This window comes from Acipenser ruthenus, chromosome 12 (genome assembly GCF_902713425.1).
Source record: "Acipenser ruthenus chromosome 12, fAciRut3.2 maternal haplotype, whole genome shotgun sequence".
Taxonomy (NCBI): Eukaryota; Metazoa; Chordata; class Actinopteri; order Acipenseriformes; family Acipenseridae; genus Acipenser; species Acipenser ruthenus.
In genome coordinates this window covers 17,251,167-17,264,309 of record NC_081200.1, presented here as the reverse complement: position 1 = coordinate 17,264,309, position 13,143 = coordinate 17,251,167, and the positions used below count along the sequence as shown (strand labels likewise).

General features: G+C 39.8%; 1 protein-coding gene across 3 annotated transcripts in view; it reads right to left on the bottom strand.

Moving 5' to 3' along the window:
• Positions 1–7,549: 7,549 nt before the first annotated feature.
• The window catches only part of LOC117417399 (vigilin-like), a 36,125-nt gene continuing 30,531 nt past the window's right edge, over positions 7,550–13,143 (bottom strand). For all 3 annotated transcript variants that reach the window (XM_034029540.2, XM_059034618.1, XM_034029541.2), the window contains 3 exons: positions 12,277–12,393; positions 10,184–10,318; positions 7,550–9,098 (listed from right to left, as the gene is read on the bottom strand). In XM_034029540.2, the coding sequence (XP_033885431.1) occupies positions 9,006–9,098; positions 10,184–10,318; positions 12,277–12,393 (345 nt within the window). In that variant the 3' untranslated portion in view covers positions 7,550–9,005. The remainder of the gene's footprint in view (positions 9,099–10,183; positions 10,319–12,276; positions 12,394–13,143) is intronic.

The window sequence follows — 13,143 nt, the reverse complement described above, 5'->3', positions numbered from 1 at the left end:
CCTTCCATCCACCTTCGTTTCCTTCAACGGAGGATGAGAGATTAAATTTCCTCTGCCCAGTGTGGATATTAAGATGTCACGTGCATAGGACAAGAGCTCTGCGTCAATCTGACCAGCTCTTCGTCTGTCACGGGACACGGACCCTAGGACAGCCCCTCTCTAAGCAGTATCTGTCACATTGGATTGTGGATATAGTCTCGACTGCATATAATAGTGCTGGCTTTCCCCCACCTGGTAGGGTATCCTCACACTCCACCAGAGGGTTGGCTACATCTTGGGCCCTCTTCAGAGGTACCTCGATGTCTGATATTTATACTGCAGCTAGCTGAACTATGCTGCATACCTTCTCCAGGTTCTACCGTCTTAATGTGGTAGACCCTGCCTTGCCTGTTGTGGCACAAGGGTCCTTGAGGGTGTATGTTCACACCGCTAACCTCTGGGTTAGATAGTGCTTGTGCGTCCCTCAATTGCTGCCGTTCCTTCTCCCTCGCGGCGGCTCTGGTATACATTATCCCATATCTCCAAATTCAAAGGGAATGTTAGGTTACTTAAAGTAACCCTGGTTCCCTGAAAGAGAAGATGACCACCAACCGCGAGATCGCATCGGTCGCCCTCACGGGTTCGATGGAAAAAGAGAAATGGCTTCCTTTGGATGAATATAGATTAATATTCATTAACCAAAGTCTCGATCACAAAGTTTTCCTTAACCGAAGGCGTACCCCAATCCTGCCCTTTGATGTCCTCTTATGACTCTGGCACGGCAATCAATCAGTCCCCAAGTTGAGGTTAAGCTGATCAAAGTAATGCAGCGTTCTTTATTCTTGGTTTGCCACAGTCTATGAATAAGTGAGCCTCTTGCTCTAGTTGCATGCACGTTAGCTTTATTTGAGCCTCTCGTTCTGGTTTCAGTTCATGAGCCTTTCGCTCTGGTTACAGGTCAGAGCTTGCCGCTCAGGTTGAGCTTGTTACAATTTTGAGACTCTCGCTCACAGCGCATCAGCATTCAGTCTCGATCTCCGCCCACAAGAGTCAGACTGCCTTAAATGCAGCCCTGAATCTCTGGCACGTATTTAGTACAAGTGTAAGCAATTAAGCAGGCAATTAGTGAGAGAGGTGTGTCATTGTGTTCATCACAATACCTTGTTGTGTTTGGCAGATGCAAGATAGTGGAGTTGTGCATCACCAGTCCATGGGCAGCACCAGTTGTTCCAGCTCAAAAAAAAGATTGGGGACTCAGATTCTGCGTGGACTATTGTAAGTTAAACAAGGTTACAGTGAAAGACGCATACCCTTTTCCTAGGATCGATGATGCCGTTTATGCACTGAACACTTAGCTAGTGGATACTGGCAAGTCAAGTGGACCCTCAGGATAAAGTCAAGTCCACTTTTATTACACGTTATGGATTGTACGAATTCAATGTTTTACCTTTCGGTTTATGCAATGCCCCAGGTACATTTCAAAGACTTATGGATTTAGTTCTTACCGATTTACAGTGGACTACCTGTTTAGTTTATCTCAATGATATTATTGTATTGTATTAACTTTTGGAGATCACCTGACCAGGTTGGGGGAAGTCCTTGCTAAACTTAAAGAAGTTGAACTAAAAGTAAAACCATCCAAGTGTAATTTGTTTTCCAGTCAAGTAAAGTACCTGGGGCATGTTATTTCTGCAGAGGGCATTATAGCTGACCCAAAGAAGGTAGAAGTAGAATGAGCGTGGCCAGTAGCGAGGAACCAGACGGAGGTGAGGAGCTTTGTGGGGTTAGCTTCATACTACCACCGTTTTATCAAGGACTTTGCTGCTATTGCCCACCCATTACACCAACTGACTGAGAAGGGAAAAGCTTTTAATTGGGATGAAGATTGCCAAAAAGCTTTTGAACATTTGAAGACAAGCCTTATCACTGCACCTGTGCTTGCCTATCCTGATCCTAAGAAGAGCTTTATTCTGGACACAGATGCAAGTGATACTGGCATAGGTGCAGTTTTATCTCAACAAGAAGGAGGACCAGAAAGACCACTTAGAAGGAGTTGTTGGCTATGGTCACCTTTTATGCAGTAATTCAGACGCTACCTGTTGGGGAAAGAGTTTGTACTGCGGACAGACCATAACTCTGAGATGGTTGAATAATTTTCAGGACATTGAAAGTCAACTTCCTAGGTGGATGGAACATCTTGCAAGTTTTCAGTATAAAATTGTGCACCGCCCAGGAAAACTGCATGTTAATGCAGATGCTCTTTCAAGGGTCCCAGTCCAGACAGAGATGGAACAAGATCCTGCCCTGAGTGTGAGAATGCGTCAAAGGCTATACTGAACAGACCTCCTGGAGAACCATCAGTGGCTGCCGTTCATGTAATTGAATGGGATGGAGATCCGAAGAAGGCCCAGCAAGAGGACCCAGAGATCAAACAATTACTGCAGTGGAAGAGGGCAACGGAAGATATGCTCGGTGAAGTACAAGCTCATCCTACATTGAAGTGGTTAACAGCAGTGTGGAGCCAACTTCAGGTGCAAGGCCAGTGGTTTGTGCATGTTCTCCTTGCCTAGCTAAATTTGGTTCCTGGGGTTCAGGTGGTTCTCTCTCGATCATTAGTACCTGCAATATTGAAAATGTTGCATCGCTATTTTACCGGGGGTCACCTGGGGATACAGAAATTGCAGGAGAAAGTAAGCGTTTGCTTCTTTCGGCCAGGGTGGTCTGGAGATGTAAAGAGGTGGTGTAGGCAGTGTTCTGATTGTGCATCTCGTAAGACTCCAATTGTGTCCTTCTAGAACATCAAAACCTATGGAAAGGATTTCACTTGATATTTTAGGACCTCTCCCTGTATCTGTTTCTTCTTGTTGGAGACCATTTTTTCCAAATGCATGGAGGCCTTCTCCTTGCCTAATCAGGAGTCTATCACTGTAGCCAAAGTATTAGTAGAACAATTGATCTGTTGTTATGGGACCTCACGTTCAATTCACACAGATCAGGGCAGGAATTTTGAATCTGTCCTTTTTTAGTGAGTTATGTAGACTCATGGAGATCAATAAGTCGAACTTCCCCCTATCACCCTCAATCTGATGTACTCGTTGAACAATTTAATCGAACACTCACCTCTATGCTTTCTTTGTTTGTAGATGAGAACCAGTCCAACTGGGACAAGCTCTTGCCATGTCATGATGGCTTATACAAGCAGTGTGAAAGCAAGTATTGGTTTTACCCCCTGTAAGGTTGTGTTTGGCCGACAGATTACACTGCCCATTGATCTCATGCAAAATTTGGACAACCAAGACAAATTTGTGTCCCCAAATGAATATGTGTCTAGGGTGGCAGATAGTCTCCAGACAGTAGTAGAGGCAGTTAAGAAGCACCAGGAAAAGGCATTGGGTAACCAGAAGGAACATTATGACTTTGAGGCTAATTTTCAATACTACACTGAGGGGGAATTGGTCTGGTTAAAACAGGCTTGAAAAAAAGGAGTGTGTCCAAAACTACAGCAATGATAAAAAGGGACCAGTTAAAATTCCAACCATCAACCCAAGGGAAGTTTTTAAATGCTTTTAACCGGTATTTGAACAGATTGTATTGCGAGGCAGGATTTTGTACTGTGAGGGGACCTTTTTAATTCCTTAATTAATTACTGTAATTACTGATATCACCGTGTAACAAATTTATTTTTTTTTGGTTCCTGGGTAGTAAGTGTTATTTCCTAATTGCTTATGCCTCAAAAGTATAGAAAATGGCTATTATTCCCCACAAACTTTGCTTTTGTGACCAGGACAGTAATATTTTGAAATTTACCTATTTCCAATGAGAAAACGGGCGAATTTGTGTCTTTTCGTCCACATAAGTCAGAAAAAAACAACATATGAATCCAAATTAACATGTATTTATACTAAAGTAATACAAAAATGACTACAAAAGATTTAGAAGTGAGTAGTTTTTCGAGATTTACGATTATACTGTAAATCACTTTCACGAATCAGCCCCCAAATGTAGTCTCCCATCATGTTCTCGTTATACTGTCCTTGGTAGCGGCGTTCAAAGTCCAGTATATCCTGGTGGAAGCGCTCGCCTTGCTCCTCCGAGTACGCTCCCATGTTCTCCTTGAATTTATCAAGATGAGCATCAAGGATATGGACTTTGAGGGACATCCTACAGCCCATTGTGCCACCAGAGTCTCAACCAGCTCCACATAGTTTTCGGCCTTGTGATTGCCCAGGAAGCCCCGAACCACTGCGACAAAGCTGTTCCAAGCCGCTTTCTCCTTACTAGTGAGCTTCTTGGGGAATTCATTGCACTCCAGGATCTTCTTTATCTGTGGTCCGACGAAGACACCGGCTTTGACCTTTGCCTCAGACAGCTTAGGGAAGAAGTCTTGAAGGTACTTGAAGGCTGCCGACTCCTTATCTAGAGTTCTGACAAATTGTTTCATAAGGCCCAATTTGATGTGCAGTGGTGGCATCAGCACCTTCTGGGGGTCCCAGCCGTACTCATCATACTTCAAGCGTCCAGCAAGGTCTTGATGCTGTTGTAATCCTCTTTGAGGTGCACCGAGTGAGCCAGGGGAAGAGATGGGTACTTGTTACCATTATGGAGCAGCACGGCTTTGAGGCTCCTGGATGAGCTGTCAATGAAGGACAGTATAACGAGAACATGATGGGAGACTACATTTGGGGGCTGATTCGTGAAAGTGATTTACAGTATAATCGTAAATCTCAAAAAACTACTCACTTCTAAATCTTTTGTAGTCATTTTTGTATTACTTTAGTATAAATACATGTTAATTTGGATTCATATGTTGTTTTTTTCTGACTATGTGAACAAAAAGACACAAATTCGCCCGTTTTCTCATTAGAAATAGGTAAATTTCAAAATATCACTCCTGGTCACAAAAGCAAAGTTTGTGGGGAATAATAGCCATTTTCTATACTTTTGAGGCATAAGCAATTAGGAAATAACACTTACTACCCAGGAACAAAAATTGTGTTACATAGTGTATTTAGAACTATTAATTATATAACTATTGTAATTTGCACTATTTAAAATCTATAGCTATATTGCACAATATCCTATACTGGTTCAGTAGGCCTGACTTATCTATTGGCTACATGTTTGAAGATTCACTTATGTCTTTATATTGAGTGTTTGATTTGATATTGTGTTGATTTGAAGGATTCACTTAATTGTTTCCTGTGTGTATTTTTAGATTAAATGATTTGCTTTACTGTTTGCTGTGTACACTCGTAGATAATTTTATGCATTTGTGTCATTAATTGTAGCCAATTGATTTTTATGCAATCTTATTGATCCTCATTAGGTAACACGCCCTAATTGCTAATAGTGATTATTGTTGATTTTGTTTCTAAGCATACAGACATTTTTATATGAAAAATGTTTCTTTTCTCATGTTAATAAGTAAGGGGTTATTTTTATATCGATCCTATTTCCTGGTGCTTCTTTTAGTGTATACAACTTCCAGCAATCCATTATCTCCAGACCTTACTGGGTAATCAAAGGTGGTGGCATCTACACGTTACTCATTGTAAATCCAGTTAGTAACCTAGGAAAGCAGTAGTGTGGAGTAGTGGTTAGGGCTCTGGACTCTTGACTGGAGGGTTGTGGGTTCAATTCCCGGTTGGGGACACTGCTGCTTTACCCTGGAGCAAGGTACATTACCGAGATTGCTCCAGTAAAAACCGAACTGTATAAATGGGTAATTGTATGTAAAAAATAATAATAATAATGTGATATCTTGTAACAATTGTAAGTTGCCTTGGATAAGGGTGTCTGCTAAGAAATAAATAATAATAAAGGGTTTTTATTTCAGTATAATACATAAATAATGAATGAAAAAAGTGTGTGTGGGGAGGGGGTGCAAAATATATAATTTTATATAATACAAGCCCTTTTCTTTAACCACTGGACCACACAGTCATGGAATTGTAACAGAAAATAAGGTGTTTTATAATGTTTTTCTATTTTAGATGTTGCTGTGCTTTGTCTATTTCCATGAATGCAATGTAAAAGGAAGCCAGTGGAACGTTACTGATAAGGACACATACCTTATCTGGGTAAGGAGGTTGCTGATGTCTGGTACTCTTCTGTTGTAGCGAAATACCTTATTAGCAGGGTGGATGTTGTCATAAATGTGATTGATTATAGTTACATCCCAAAAGAGTTGAATGGCGAGTTGTCTAGATGGTTATCTTAAGGAAGGATTGACGTATGAAACACAAGGTCTTCCAGTTTTTGATCAATCCGTTTCCTAAAATATTGCAAAATTGACTAATTTGCTTGATTAGACCCATTTAACTTAATTCCACATGTCATGACCACATTGATTCAAATATAAATTATATTAGAAAAACATGCTTGATTTGTTTTTACTTCATTGCCATCACTAGAAATACTAAAAACTGAATCTCAAAGGAAGTGTGTGCCGATTAAGACACAAACCTTATTTGCAACAAATACTCAAATAATTGCAATGACAGTTGGTTTTAGGAACTGTTGATGCTTACTTGTTTAGGAGTGTATTTAATTATGTCTATCTAAAAGATAACCATTGGCACCTGAAATTATATATGTTGGGTATGAATAATTATTGAATATTTTGGTACCAATTATGTAAAAGGTTAGAAATTTGCAAATCAATACCTAGCAGAGTAATTTTATAGAGGTTAAGGAGCTGAACAAAGTCACTTCTATAAAGGCTAACCCAGAGAAGGGCTCAGTGTATTAACCAGAGGTCGAGAGGTGTAAGCCTCAGCAGCAGTTTATTTTTTGTTTTTCTGTTCTGGTTTGTTAAGCAGCTGCAAAAAGATAAAAATAAAAGAATCTCATTTTTCTAAAATGTTGTTTTGTGTCCATTGGGTGATTAATGAGGTTGTGTAATGTACTGGGGAGACCGCACTTGGAATTGTGCTCAATTCTTGTCACAATACCAAAGGAACATCATGACTGGCATTACATGAATAACCAGACTAACTTGGAACCTTTAAGATCCAACTTGACAGTTCCGAGATCAGTCGGCTAGTAGAAAGCAGATGCGTTTAGATGGGCCAACCTGCCTTCACTCTTTCATACATTGTTTCTTACCATATACTAACCAAGTACTGAAACTAGTGAATTGAAGATAAGTATTGCAGTTTTCATTAGGATAGATTATGTCACCAATTCCAAAGTGGTCAAACTTGAGCATATCCTTTCTTTGCTGAAAACTACCACATTCCAATCATATCTAGAAATGTCTTATAAAATTATAATCAGAAAAGGCCTCTATTCATTTGTCTCTCCTCATACAGTAATATTGCCCTCTGAATATCACAGCATGACTGTGGAAGTGCCTTATTGGTTGTTTAGGAAGGCGGTGCCACATTTTGTAAAGGGTTTGTGTTGTCAGCTTCCAGGTTCATTGTTAGACTATTTCAAGGATGACTTCTACAAAACAGGTGTTTGTATCTGATGTAAAGCATCTAAAAAGCAGTTATTACCAACAATTCATGACAACACATCCACCAAAAAAATAAATAAATCAATAAATAAATATAATGAGTCAAACTACTTTAACTTTTTTTTATTTTTTGGACATTTCAATTCCAGTGTTATCCATAGAATATCTTTTGCGCTTTTTTTTTTGCATTTGAAATTAAGGCCAATAAAAAAAAAAAAAAAAAAAAAATTGCCACAGGAAGATTACTCTGCTTGGCAACTGGAAGACAATAAGATAACAACTGGACACCGACCCAACCGCCAAGACAAAAAACAAGACTGAACTTCCCAGTTCAATACAAGAATATTTAACACAGAAAGGCCAAGCATGATTTTTAAAACAAAACAAAGACCATGTTCTGCAGGTAAACAAGTAGTGTTAACCCTTTATTGTGATTGACAGTTGCTCTCATCTCTAATGGCAAACTGTCCCCGACACCTTAAAAGGCTAGGACCCAAAGGGCAAACTGCTCCTGGCAGCTAAAACGTGAAATATGGTCCTATAGTGTTTTGTTCTGTGTGTTCTAAATATAACAGTGTATTAGGTAGCAGTTCTGTTCCCTTCCCTGTGGTATGGAACCAAATTTAGTGGATGCCAGAGAATTTTAAAACACTAAAGGTCAGGGAAAGAAAATAAAAAAATAGTTTGCATTATTGGAAAAATTTTTACACTTCACCAAGTTAATTTTTTCTGTATCAAGGTGCTCAAATATGAGTCAGCGCACACAGTTTCAGGAATTGCTACAAACTCTAATCTTTCTTAAATGGCACCTTTCCACTTAACACAGCAGCTAACACATTTGATTCCCCTTCTAAAAAATAGGCATGGGAGAAAGGCAAGTATCTGCCCTGACTGATGGACTTTTAGTGGGGCAAATTTAAAACTGTGTGGTTGCCAGTAGCCTCCAACTGCTTTTGTACAATATAGGCTGCTGCCATCATTCTGAAGGCTGTGGGTTCTGTTCATCCAATATTGAATCATTTCTTTAAAAATCTGCCTTTACCAGGATGATAACTAGTAGCTACACAGGTCATATTGGTCACAGGACATTTGAATTGAACGAGTAGTTCTCCCATCCAGCTCAATGACAACTTGATGCAGAGTCAAGGCTGAGAACAAATGCAAACAAATAGTAACAGGGTAAGAGGGAAGTAGTAAAAGGGTTGCAGGTTGTCAACAGATTTTGGTTAAGCCAAAGTTAGTCTGTCAGACAGCACAGGGAAGAATTCAGAGTCAAAACAGGATTTCCATTACATATATTAAAAAAAAAAAATAATAATAATAATTATATTATATATATTATATATATATATATATATATATATATATATAAAAATAATAATAATAATATTTGCTGTCCTTTGGGTTTCTAAATCAAGAGGCAAGGCGGTCCATTTATCAGGGGGTTTATGGCCTAGTTGCCCAACCTCTTCAGAAGCACTGCTGACAGTTCGGGGGCAGGGTCAGTGTCCAGGTGGTCAGCAGTTGGGAAAGGAGGCGGGGACGGCAAGCTTTTACTTCCAGATCAGAAACGTTTGGGTCCCCAGGGGGAGGACGACTTTGGGGCCACATGACTGCCAAAGCTGGGGAACTCCTCAGAACTGCTCATGTCTGGGGCCTGAAAGGAGTAAGAAAAAGGAAAGTCACTCAGGATTTTATACTGTCAAAATACTAAGCAAATTAAAAAAAAAAGACAATTATTCCAATAAGTCATGATTCTCAAAGCAGTACCAATTCTGTAAACTATACTGAGCATCAAAAGAAAGTGTTATTTGGAGAAAATTTACTAGATGTGATCGAAAAATGACACTTTTAGGAGTACATGCAGAGACTTATTATGCCGATTAACAACTGACATCACGAAGATGCTGCAAAATGATCTGTCGATTTTGGTGTTGTGACTCTTGGTCTCCCAGTTCGTGGCCTGTCATTGACAGAGTGTCTAATTATACCGTCTCAACAGGTTTGAAATTGCTGGCTGCAAGCACCCATGGGACGGTGAGCCACAGTACGCTGTCTCAGTCCAGCCTCCAACATGCCGATTGCACAAAGGCACTGCTCTCTTGACAGACGTGGTATTTTTTTTTTTTTCTACGACTTTATTGCTTTTATTCAAGCTTGCAATTCAACAGCTGAAAATCACTCCATATCCAGTGTCCAATCAACAAAAGTCAATAATTCGGTGCATATGCTTCAGTCACTCAGGCGTGTCATGGTCAAGGATGAATGACCGTGATTAAGAAGAAAACAAAAACCAGTTAATGTCCATTTATATACCTTTTTATTAAATAAATGCGTTACTGAAGTTTCTTTTGATGCTCAGTATATCTATTAGCGAACATATGTATAATAGGCTATACCACAGTTATTGTTCCACAACTGACAAGCATTCCACGTGTCAGTGGAATGTTTTATGGTCATAGTTCTAGTAGCATGACAGTTCAGGAAAGTGTAGCCCATATTTTACTGCATTGCTGCACTAAGTTAATGGAAAGGGCTGTTTTAAGAAAGAAAATGGTCAAGTATCAGTAGTTCAAGCGACTGATTACAATTTATTCCAATAGGTGATTTGATGAATAAATATAAAAGTCATTTCAGTGACATTTCTCTAATACATGTTGGAGGGTAGTATACGGTAGTAGATGTGTTTAATGGAGGACTCCTGCTTTTTTCACCGAAACCATGTGTAGGTTAAACTCTCACCTGGTCGCTGGGTCCAGCAGTCCATGGAGCATCCCTCACCACAAACCCTTTGGAAGGACCCCTGGGCTCGTCCGCAGCAGTGCCGCCTCGGGGCTTCATGTATGTCGGAGACTCGTCATCACCCACATCTCCCATCTGGGGAACAAACAAGCAAATATTGGAACCAGATGCTTTTTAAAACAAGCAGCAAGGACAGTAAGGATTTGAAACAAAACATATTTGCTTAACACTAGAAGCTTCGCGGCAGTCATTTTGGCAGTTTTTGGTTTTTAAAATGTAATTCTCCAGTCATGTAACACATATGGGGGCTAAGCGTTCATGTACCTTTGTCCATATGTATTAAATAAATACTCAAAGCATGAAACGCAGGAGGAGTGCAGAAATAAAGGCGAAATTGCATTATACCTTAAAGCCCCGAAAGCACTCGCATTGCTGGCCACTCAAAAAACAATTGTATTTTGATTACAGAACGGTATTCTACTTTATTTTTATTTACCAGTCCGCAATGTGTTTAGCTGTAAACACAGACTAGTCTCGACTCTCTGCCTGAGTGAATGACTGACAGGTCTATTGCTTTCAAAATCAGCCTTTTGAAGGCTGGCGCCTGCTTGCCAGCTGCACTGCTTTGGTCAGTCAGTTAGCATCGGGACTAGTTGAAATAAAATACCAGACAGTGGAGCTTTACAACGCAACAAAATATGGAGTTAATGTTTTGGATCAGATGACATGAAAGTATTCCATGAAAGCTGGCTCCCGACGGTGGTCTGTTCAGGGGTTTTACTATGTATTGGACCTAGCAGCCATCAACTCCTGGGTACTTTACAAAGAATGCACAGAGAAGAATTTACCAAGGAGAGAATATATTTTACAGTTAGCACAGCAACTTCACAAGAAGCATTTGGAACAGAGGAAGACTGCCAATCGCGTACCCACAGCGGAAGCGGACAACCCCGCCAAGAGCCACCAATGCCAGGTTGGCAAGTGCAATAAAAATAACTTCAGGACAGCTGTTCCCTGTGCAGAAAGGTGGTGTGGAGAAGCGCATATGTGTTGACTGAACAGCCTTAGACTCAAGGTAAATGAATACCCTTTCGTCAGAGAAAAAAAAAAAAAAAAACCCACACACAACTTCTTGTGCTGTGCACTTCTGTAAAATGTTTTTTTCTAGGTTAAATGTATCTACGTTGTTCAGTTGGTTTTGCTCATCTGATAATAAACAGATTGCTGTTAATTAAATGTATTGCTATCTTTGTTTTATAAATAGGTATGTTGTAAACTGATGCCTGTTCAGATGTTTTTACATTTTCTTGTTTTGATTTGTGTAATTTATTTTTATATTATATATATATATATATATATTACACACACACTTCGGTTGTTCAGATGTTTGTGACGTACTCAAAAAATACATCTACAGTTTCCTTTCGTTACACTATTTACAGCGTTTTGAATACAGCCGTCAGAAAAATGGCTGCAGGGCTTCTAGGTACAAGTATATCTCCGGTCCTTCTAGTGTTAATTTAGTGGCTTGCAAAATACCAGAAAAATACATGCATTGCTCCAAAAGGTGTTTTTTTTTTGCCAAATCAGCTTTAACATGAAACCTGTTAAATTGTGCTATGGGTTGCAGGGGCTATTTAATGTGATTATTTTCAATGTATTTCTTGCTTCTGATCAGCAGCTATGGAGAGGGGGACACAAACACAGAACACAGCAAACAAAACGGTCAATATCTGATGCTTTGCTACAGATGAAACGGCAGTACTTTCAGCCCCACTCAATCACAGCGTCTGGTCAGCACTGTTCATCGTCTGACTAGCAGAGTAACAAAACCTGTCCAAATGAACCCCAGCTGAATCTGCACTCAAAAAAAAAAAAAAAAAAAAAAAAAAAAAAAAAGTATTGCGAGCACCTGAAAAGTTGAAAAGCAACAAAGCCTAGATTGAAATGTCAAATTAGTGCGCATTTCTATTTATTCTCTAGGTTTTTAAACAAATTTCCAGCCTGTGCTACACAAGTTTAATATGCATGCATGTTTCCTGTGGCTTTAAATCTTTTAAGTATTCTTTATGCCAAAACTACCCACTACTTACATATTCCTCCTCCAGGTTGAGCAGGTGGTCAATGGCCTCGTCCACATTTTCGGGGCGCCCAGTGACAGTCACACAGTTTGGGTCAGCTGCTCCACTCTGGGGGAACCTCAGGTCCACCTGAGAGTTAGTGATCCAAATGTTAAACATTGCAACTGCAGGTCATGGCATTACATGCTCTGAACTTAACCCTTTGCGGTCCTATGTCGGACCTGGTCCGACATTGCAATTATACCTATCCGGTCCAATGTCGGATCCTGTCAGACATCAAAAAAAAACGGGTTTATAGTCGTTTTTTCTCCAGAAAAAGCCGAGAAAACCATTCAATGGACGAGTGGGAGCGACAGGAGCAGAGATAAGCTGGGGGGAAAAAAATAAAATAAAAGGGGCGCATCTCATGAATAGTCATACTTGCCCCCAGCATCAGATAGGGGCGACCATAAGGAAACAAGCTGGCTGTTCCTGAATCGGCGCACAGAGAATATCACGGACATTTGCAGCGCTTTGAGATGTTATAGTAATAAAATAATGACTTGGATCGCATTATTGAGGTGATAAAACGAGTGATCAGGAGATGATTGATCGGTATGTACGACTATTATTATTTATTTATTAGCATATGTGTAAGCGATAGCGAACAAAAGGGTGGGGTGGGGCTGGAGATGCCTAGTGAGTGATTTGTTGATATGCAGGGCCTTTTAAACCCGTTTGACTGGAAAAAAAACACTTAAACAGCGCATCTAAAATTAACTGCGCGTGTGAAAATAAATTGGACCCGACGCGCACTTAATAAAATGGACTGCAAAGGGTTAAAGTTTGTTGCTAAATTTATAAATTGGTAAATATTAAATTCCAATGGCATTTTATATT